General features: G+C 32.5%; 2 protein-coding genes across 8 annotated transcripts in view; both read left to right on the top strand.

Annotated features, from left to right (window-relative positions):
• The window catches only part of ppa1a (inorganic pyrophosphatase 1a), a 13,738-nt gene extending 8,784 nt beyond the window's left edge, over positions 1-4,954 (top strand). Inside the window, exons 6-12 of the mRNA XM_061966569.2 lie at positions 1,658-1,744; positions 1,802-1,928; positions 1,998-2,125; positions 2,186-2,271; positions 4,460-4,529; positions 4,611-4,650; positions 4,733-4,954. Coding sequence (XP_061822553.2) covers positions 1,658-1,744; positions 1,802-1,928; positions 1,998-2,125; positions 2,186-2,271; positions 4,460-4,529; positions 4,611-4,650; positions 4,733-4,761 — 567 coding nt within the window. The 3' untranslated portion in view covers positions 4,762-4,954. The remainder of the gene's footprint in view (positions 1-1,657; positions 1,745-1,801; positions 1,929-1,997; positions 2,126-2,185; positions 2,272-4,459; positions 4,530-4,610; positions 4,651-4,732) is intronic.
• Positions 4,955-5,090: 136 nt separating this feature from the next.
• Positions 5,091-10,000, top strand: part of sar1aa (secretion associated, Ras related GTPase 1Aa) — a 29,100-nt gene continuing 24,190 nt past the window's right edge. For 3 of the 7 annotated variants that reach the window (XR_012050720.1, XR_012050719.1, XM_072914136.1), the window contains exons 1-4: positions 6,518-7,765; positions 8,347-8,419; positions 8,512-8,631; positions 8,820-8,885. Coding sequence is in view for 1 of the 7 variants with exons in the window: in XM_072914136.1 (XP_072770237.1) it covers positions 7,730-7,765; positions 8,347-8,419; positions 8,512-8,631; positions 8,820-8,885 (295 nt within the window). In the remaining 6 variants the exon portion in view is untranslated. Of the gene's footprint in view, positions 5,180-5,264; positions 5,828-6,517; positions 7,766-8,346; positions 8,420-8,511; positions 8,632-8,819; positions 8,886-10,000 lie in introns of those variants that run through there. The other 4 variants (XR_009815860.2, XR_009815864.2, XR_009815863.2 and 1 more) reach the window with 4 other exon arrangements.

A 10,000-nucleotide genomic window follows, 5' to 3' on the forward strand; every position in this document is an offset into this window, starting at 1 on the left:
AAGTTCCAGTGCTTGATCTATGGTTATTATCACACGTTTAGAGGCAGTTTGTGTACTACAAAACCCAAAACCAGTGAAGTTGGCACGCTGTGCAAATGGTAAATAAAAACAGAATACAATGATTTGCAAATCCTTTTCAACCTATATTCAATTGAATAGACTGCAAAGACAAGATACTTAACGTTCAAACTGGTAAACTTTGTTATTTTTTGCAAATATTAGCTCATTTGGAATTTGATGCCTGCAGCATGTTTAAAAAAAGCTGGCACAAGTGGCAAAAAAGACTGAGAGAGTTGAGGAATGCTCATCAAACACTTATTTGGAACATCCCACAGGTGAACAGGCTAATTGGGAACAGGTGGGTGCCATGATTGGGTATAAAAGCAGCTTCCATGAAATGCTCAGTCGTTCACAAACAAGGATGGGGCGAGGGTCACCACTTTGTGAACAAATGCGTGAGCAAATTGTTTAAGAACAACATTTCTCAAACAGCTACTGCAAGGAATTTAGGGATTTCACCATCTACGGTCCGTAATATCATCAAAAGGTTCAGAGAATCTGGAGAAATCACTGCATGTAAGCAATGATATTACGGACCTTCGAGCCCTCAGGCGGTACTGCATCAAAAAGCGACATCAGTGTGTAAAGGATATCACCACATGGGCTCAGGAACACTTCAGAAAACCACTGTCAGAAACTACAGTTCGTCACTACATCTGTAAGTGCAAGTTAAAACTCTGCTGTGCAACGCGAAAGCCATTTATCAACAACACCCAGAAACGCCACCGGCTTCGCTGGGCCTGAGCTCATCTAAGATGGACTGATGCAATGTGGAAAAGTGTTCTGTGGTCCACATTTCAAATTATTTTTGGAAACTGTGGACGTTGTGTCCTCCGGAACAAAGAGGAAAAGAACCATTCGGATTGATATAGGCGCAAAGTTGAAAAGCCAGCATCTGTGATGGTATGGGGGTGTATTAGTGCCCAAGGCATGGGTAACTTACACATCTGTGAAGGCACCATTAATGCTGAAAGGTACATACTGGTTTTGGAGCAACATATGTTGCCATCCAAGCAACGTTATCATGGACGCCCCTGCTTATTTCAGTAAGACAAGGCCAAGCCACGTGTTACAACAGCGTGGCTTCGTAGTAAAAGTGTGCGGGTACTAGACTGGCCTGCCTGTAGTCCAGACCTGTCTCCCATTGAAAATGTGTGGCGCATTATGAAGCCTAAAATACCACAACGGAGACCCCTGGACTGTTGAACAACTTAAGCTGTACATCAAGCAAGAATGGGAAAGAATTCCACCTGAAAAGCTTCAAAAATTGGTCTCCTCAGTTCCCAAACGTTTACTGAGTGTTGTTTATAGGAAAGGCCATGTAACACAGTGGTAAAAATACCCCTGTGCCAACTTTTTTGCAATGTGTTGCTGCCATCAAATTCTAAGTTAATGATTTTTTGCCAAAAAAAATCAGTTTTTCAGTTCGAACATTAAATATCTTGTCTTTGCAGTCTATTCAATTGAATATAAGTTGAAAAGGATTTGCAAATCATTGTATTCTGTTTTTATTTACCAGTTACACAACGTGCCAACTTCACTGGTTTTGGGTTTTGTAATAAAAATGTCCTCATGTGTCAAATCCTGCTCCTGGCAGACATGGGAGGACCCTCACCACCAGGATGGCGACACAGGTTGCTGCGGCGACAACGACCCCATCGATATTTGCGACATCGGAAACAAGGTACAGCTAGGGACATGAATTCAATGGCGGAAAAGACTACTTTGTGTCCTCTCTCAGGTGTGCTCCCGAGGGGACGTGATCAAAGTCAAGGTGCTGGGCACGCTGGCGCTGATCGATGAGGGCGAAACCGACTGGAAGGTCATCGTGATCAATACAGACGACCCCGAAGCGGACGACTTTAACGGTCAGAGCGGCGGCGACGTCACGATCGGCGGTTGCTTTACGGCTGCTTTGACCTTGTCGGTCCCCGCAGATATCGAGGACGTCAGGCGACTGAAGCCCGGCTACTTGGAGGCCACGCTGGATTGGTTCAAACGCTACAAAGTCCCCGACGGCAAACCTGAAAACCAGTTTGCGTTTAACGGAGAGTTCAAGGACAGGGTAAATAAATGTACATTGCAGTGTTTTGTCCCCGAGTGTCTTATCCTGCCTCCCCCTCAGGACTTTGCCATTGAAACGGTTAAGAGTACCCACGACTTCTGGAAAGCTCTCGTGTCCCAAAAGACAGACGCTGGCGACTTAAACTGGTGAGAAAAATACTTTTTTTTTTTAAAACACTGCTTAACATAATGAAACTCAATTAATTATCAGTTCAATACATTTATGAAATACTTTTTATTTAATCAGCTTTTTAAACTAATATTCAATGTACTTTAACTTAAATAAATAAAAATATTTTTTTTTATTAAATATTTTTTAACAGAAAGAAATGTAACAATTTGTTTGAAAGGAATTACTACAAACATATTTTATTTAACCACATGTTTTAATTAATAATTTAACTATGTGTCTATTATAAATTCATCAAAATATATTATTTTATTTCATTGCATATTTGTTCATTGAAAAGTATGTAACAATTTGTTTGATAGAAATGACTAAAGTATATTTTATTTAATCATATTTTAATTAATAATTTAACTGTGTGTTTAAAATAGATTCATCAAAATATATAATCTTATTTCATAACATTTTCTAATTTGTTTGTTAAAAATATTTCACTCAATCACGTTTTTAATTAATAAGTTGACAATTTAATATAAAATAAATTCATGAAAATATTTACAGAAATATAAAAATGTATTTGAAAGAAAAGACTAAAATACAATGCATACTTAATAAATATTTAAATGTTGAATATTTTTTATGATTAGTTTAACAATATGTTTAAAAAAAATCAATATATAATATTTTATTTCATTACATATTTTAATTAAAATACATTTAACAATGTATTTGAACGAAATTCCAAAAACATCTTTTAAGCAATTTTTGATATTAATTATTTACCAATGTCTTTAAAATAAATTAACCAACAGAAATTATTTGATTTGATCAAATATTTATAATGAAAATCATTTTTACAAATTGGTTAGAAAAAAATTAATAAAAACTAATTTTGTTTAATCAATTTTTTTAAATCTATTATTTATCAATGTATGTATGAATAATTACCCGACATATATAATTTTATTTTATTCCATATTTCTAATGGAAAGACATTTAACAATTAATTTAAAAGAAATTACGAAAAAAAAAAAATTGTTTAAGCATTTTTTTTTAATTATTTGTCATTGTACTTAAAACAAATTAACCAACAATTATTCCTGTTATTGTATTTTGTTTTTAATGGAGAGACATTTAACACTTTGTTTTAAATAAATTACAAAAAATATTTATTTATCGAATAATAAATTATTAATTAGTATTTAAACAATGTATATTAAAAAAATACCAAAAATATTATTAATTTTACTTTTTAATTGAAAATAATTCAGCAATTTATTTGAGTGAAATGACTACAAATATTTTTTTGACCGCAATATTTGAAGTAATAATTTAACAACAATAATATATCATTTATTTTATTACATATTTTTGAATCGAAAAACAATGTAAAATGTATTTTAAAAAATTAGGAAAATAAAAAATTATAACATTTTTCTAAATCTATTTTTGATATTAAAAGAACAGAGAAACACGTTCATCTTTCCCACATTGCAGTACTGCATTGGTCCTCAAGAGGCAATTAGCCTGTATAATGTGTAATGGAGATACATTTAACAATTTGTTTGAAATAAATTACAAAAAATACTTATTTATCGAATAATAAATGATTAATTAGTAATTAAACAATGTATTTTTAAAAAAATATCAAAAATATTAATTTTACTTTTTTATTGAAAATAATTCAACAATTTATTTGAGTGAAATTACTACTTTTTTGACCGCAATATTTGAAGTAATAATTTAACAACAATAATATATCATTTATTTTATTACATATTTTTTAATCGAAAAACAATGTAAAATGTATTTAAAAAAACTATGAAAATGTATTTTTGATATGAAAAGAACAGTGAAACACAATCATCTTTCCCACATTGCAGTACTGCATTTGTCCTCAAGAGGCAATTAGCCTGTAGTAAAATATCCCATGATTTTGATTGAATAGGCTTGTGCAGCCCTTTGAGACACTTGTGATTAAGGGCTGTATAAATAAACTTTTTGATTGATTTATTGATTGAATAAACAGTCTTAAATCTGCTCACATTTACCAGTATTTTCACTACCGTATTATTTAGTGATTATTTAACATTATTCAGTTAGCGGGAAGTGTCTGAAGTGTCCACTACCTAAACATTCAGTTGTAGCCAGTTTTCTCACATGGCGCGTTGAATATTTAACAGCTACCTTTTATTGTTTGTTGCACAGCATGAACACAAGCGTGTCAGATAGTCCGTTTTGTTGCTCCGCCGAAGACGCCGCCGCTGTTGTCGAGTCGGTAAGACAAACAAAAATGAGGTAACACCTGCACGATGTAATGAGATCCTATATGATACTTTCCTTCTCCTTTTTTTTGCAGACGTGCGCTTATGGAGATGAAGATTCCATTCCGAGTTCAGGTTAGTAAAAAGTACCCAAAAATTAAACCTTTTTTTTTTTTGGTGCCTTTTTTGGACTAAATTTTGCTTCATTTTTTTTCAGTTGACCAATGGTTCTACTATGAGAAGTGAGGACATATTTGATGAAAAACAATGCATTATTTTTTTGATTTTTTTTCAAAAAAATCAAAAATGTGGGATTTTTTGCACCTATTTTAATGCTAGTCACAAACACAAACAACACAACATCCAATTTGTCCTGCATTGTTTGTAATTAAGTGTGAATTAAAATGACATTATGTGTATTAAAAAAATGTGCACTCTTAAGTTAAATACATCATGAAATGAAGTAACAACTCTTGTTTGTCATTACAGTTTTGAAAAATAAATATGTCATCGTACTTTATGACGTTGCTATTCTTTCATTACACCAACACGACACGCGGGGGCGCTATGAAACCAACGTGAGTCATTTTAGCAAACGAAGAAGAAAGATCGTCCAGATTGTTTCCACGGAGACCATTGAAAACCATTGCTGGTAATTAACTGGGTAAAATCAACCTAAACAAACATTTGACGAGTATTATGTTTTATGTACTCAAACTCCAAATGAATGATTAATAGACAGTTTGTTATCGGCTGTCAAAATGACCACACTTGCTTGTCGTTAGCATCAAAGCTAACCGTTTGTCACGTCCACTTACACTTGTAAGCGCTACACTAAGCACACACAGAGAGATGCGCTTCACAGCATTAAACATTGCGTTTAAAATATTATATTTTTATTCACATATTAACAGTGCAATTGGAACTAAACAAAAGAAAAGTGGCGAAAGTGTTAAAACTAGATAGTTCAAGTGCAAGTCGTGCGACGTTCGCGTATCATCGGAAATTCCGTTTTCGAATGACGTCACAGAAAACTATAAGGCAATTTAACGTACAAAATTAAACGGACTCACCCCGAAAACGCTTATTGTAATCAAAGTGATTGGTTATCGATCAAACGTCTCTTTTAAGACGAATGATTGGTGATATTGGTTATCGATCTTCAAAGATAAAGGACTCATCGGTGACGTCACATGCATGAAAGACAAGCACATTTGCCCATTGTTATGGACCAGTCCAAAAACAAGCACGGCAACGTTTGCTTGTACTTTTAGTAGTTCTGATACAACGAAACACCAAAAAGTCAACAAAGGTAATTGAATACATTGCTACGTCTTTCATTTATTGTTTATGTGTGTAAAAAACGCTTATGGAAAATCCCACTTCTGGGTGAACATAGAATGCAGCAGACTCCAACAACACCAGAACTACAAATATCAAATACTGCATAAAGGATGCTAATAAATTTGTTTTTGTTATAATATAACTATTTTTTCTGTTGATTTGAGTAAAAAAATTATGTTTTAATTTCAAAGTCAAATGAGCACAAAAAATAACGCATTAATCAAGTATAATTGAATATTAATCACGTTTTATTTCGATTTTTTTTAATTATTATTATTTATGAGGGCTGTCAAAAGTAACCAGTTAACTAATGTAAATAATCACAAAAGTTATTGCATTAATCAGGTATAGTTGCAGATTAATCATGGGTTTTCTTTAGATTTTTTAAGAATTATTATTTACGAGGGATGTCAAAATAAGTGAACTCATGTGATTAATCACAGAAAATTATAATATCAATCAGGTATGGTTGCAAATCAATCATGAGTTTTATTTAGATTTTTTTGAAAATCATTATTTTCTAAGGCTGTTAAAAAAATAATAAGTTAACTTGTGTGATTAATCACCAAAATTATCGCATTAATCAGGTATAATTGAAGATTAATCACGCATTTTATTTAGATTTTTTAAAATATTATTTATGAGGGCTGTCAAAAGTAACAAGTTAACTAATGAAAAAAAAAATGAATGCATTAATCAGGTATAGTTGCAGATTAATCATGGGTTTTATTTAGATTAAAAAAAAATAATTATTTACAAGGGCTGTCAAAATAAGTGAACTCATGTGATTAATCACAGAAAATTATTATATTAATCAGAGGGCGACTTGTCCAGGGTGTACCCCGCCTTCCGCCCGATTGTAGCTGAAATAGGCTCCAGCGCCCCCCGCGACCCCGAAGGCAATAAGCGGTAGAAAATGGATGGATGGAAGGTATAGCTGCAGATTAATCACACGTTTTATTTCGATTTTTTTTTTTTTAAATCATGATTTACTATGACTGTTTAAAAAATAAGTTAACTTGTGTGATTAATCACCAAAAATATCACATTAATCATGTATACAGTAGTTGCAGATTAATCACACATTTTATTGACTTTTAAAAAATAAATATTTTTACATTATGGCTACCTGATAGGTGGTGTGGGTTGTCAGTGAGCAGGTCAATGCATATACATACAAATATTTGCTTAAAAAAAAACATCAGCTTACACTTTAACAGAGTTTTAGCCAAATAAATTAAGTACATTCAAGTTGAGAAATGTTTGTGTATGACATTCTGACCATGCAATTGCATTTGTGTCAAAATATTGGGGTCTTTAAGGTTTATTTAAATGATCTAAGCAATACATCTACAGTGATTAATCACCATTAATCCAAATTCAAAAGTGTGATTTAAAAAATTATCAATTTGACAGCACCAGTCTCGAACACCAGGAATCGGTATTTGGTTAATTTCAGTGTTTCTATACATCAGCAGTATACTTTACTTTCTGTTACGGGACGTTTTGATTTGGGCTGTCAAAAATAACTAGTTAAGCCTGTGATTAATCACAAAAAATACCGCATTAATCAGGTATAATTGAAGATTAATCACGCATTTTATTTAGATTTTTTTCATTATCATTATTTACGAGGGCTGTCAAAACTAACAAGTGAACCATGTGATTAATCACAGAAAATGATCACATTAATCAGGTATGGTTGCAGATTAATCACGCGTTTTATTTAGATTTGTTTTAATTATTATTTACTAGGGCTGTTAAAAAATAATAATTTAACTCCTGTGATTAAACACCCCAAAAATTTAACCACACATTTTTTTGTGTGTTTTTTTTAATTCTAGGGATGTCAGAAATAATAAGTTAACTCATGTGGTTGGTAACAAGAAAATATCACAATAATCAGGTACAGTTACAGATTATTTACACGTTTTACTTAGATTTTTTTTTCAATAGTTTTTTACGAAGGCTGTCAAAAATAATAAGTTAACTCATGTGATTAATCACAAAAAAATATCGCATTATTCAGGTATACAGTAGTTGCAGATTAATCATGCATTTTATTTACTTTTTTTTTTCCAATTATTTTTACATTATGTCTACCTGATAGGTGGTGTGAGCTGTCAGTGAGCAGGTCAATGCATACACATACAAATATTCTTCAAAATAAACTTCAGATACTACTTTAACAGAGTTTTAGGCAAATCAATTAAGTACATTCAAGTTGAGAAATGTTTGTGTATGACATTATGACCATGAAATTGCATTTGTGTCAAAAATATTGGGATCTTCTTTTAGGTTTATTTAAATTATGTAAGCAATAAATCTACAGTAATTAATCACCATTAATCCAAATTCAAAAGTGTGATTTAAAAAAGAATCAATTTGACAGCACCAGTTTTAATATCTTTTAGAACGCCAGGAATCGGTATAAAGTTAATTTCAGCGTTTCTATACATCAGCAGTATACTTTACTTTCTGTTACAGGAAAAGACGCCTGAGATGTCGGTTTTAGTTTATTGGGTCTACAGGAGATTTAGTAATGTTTTGCAGTACTTAGGTAAGTGTTGTTTGGAGGTCTTTGACCAACGGGGACTGGTTTATTCCCAAACTGTCAAGTCGTTGAGGGGCTTTGTTTGAACTGCCCTGCAGGTCTGTACAAAAAGAGGGGCAAGTTGGTCTTCCTGGGCTTGGACAATGCTGGCAAAACTACTTTACTGCACATGTTGAAGGACAACCATCTTTGCCAGCACGTTCCCACGCAGCATCCAAGTAACATTATTCTTTTTTTTTTTTTTTTTGCCAAATTGCAGCTTAATATTGTGCATTATTACAATGAATACGATGTCGCACACTTCTCACACCAACAATTGAAATTGATCAAAAGTGTGCATTGCGAGCTTGGATGAGAGTGTATGCAGGTGTACCTAATGGAGAGTCCATGTCTTTACTTTCCGAAGCGTCTGAAGAGCTGACGATTGGCGGCATGAAGTTTACCACCTTCGATCTGGGAGGACACGTGCAAGGTGAGAGAAGTTGCCATCGCATTTGAATAACTAGCTTTTTTTTAGGTGTGAACCATAAGATCTATCAAAATACTTTGGGTTAGGAAGGATGTGAAGAAGGTATAGAAAGTTGTAAAAACAAGTAATAATACAAGTTTCCAGAAAAATAGTAAAAGGGGTATGCCGGTTGGGATATATGGTGGCCGTCTACAACCATGATAACCAAAAAAACATTCGTTTTTTACATTTGTCATTAAATAAATGACTGTTTTCTGTCAGCCAATCAGAAGATGGCAGCAGATGGTAGGACCCTACCCAAAAGGGGGAATAGCCAAACTTAAGAGTTTTTAAAAAAAAAAAATTTAAATTGGGGTGAGCAATGTTAGAGACATTACGGTAACGCCTCGGGCATTGATTGTCAAACTGTGGTACTTGGGCTCTATCTAATGGTACTTTTGTATGTGCAATTCATTGTATTTGATTCATTATTTAAGTACATTGTTGTATTTTCTTATATTCAATCACAGTGTTACTGTTCAAACTGTGTAATGTTACAATGGCCAAAAATATTCAACATACTTGTTAAATAAAACTTCTGCCCTGTTTTTAATGAATACTTAGGCCAGCGATATCCAAACTATTTGACTTACAGGCCAGGCCGCATTGGGCGAAAAAAATGTGTCCGGGGACCAAACAACGACATACTGTACATATATATGTGTATATATACACATATATATGTGTTTATATATACATATATATATGTGTATATATACACATATATATATATATATATATATATACATACACACATATATATGTGTATTTACACACACATATATATATGTCGTATATATACACATATATATATGTGTATATATACACATATATGTATGTCACCAAGTACCATATATATATATATATATATATATATATATATATATATATATATATATATATATATATATATATATATATATATATATATATATATATATATATATATATATATATATATATATGTATGTGTGGGGAAAAAATCACAAGACTACTTCATCTCTACAGGCCTGTTTCATGAGGGGGTTCCCTCAATCATCAGGAGATTTTAATGGGAGCATTCACATACCATGGTTTAT

This window comes from Nerophis lumbriciformis, linkage group LG11 (assembly GCF_033978685.3).
Source record: "Nerophis lumbriciformis linkage group LG11, RoL_Nlum_v2.1, whole genome shotgun sequence".
Taxonomy (NCBI): domain Eukaryota; kingdom Metazoa; phylum Chordata; class Actinopteri; order Syngnathiformes; family Syngnathidae; genus Nerophis; species Nerophis lumbriciformis.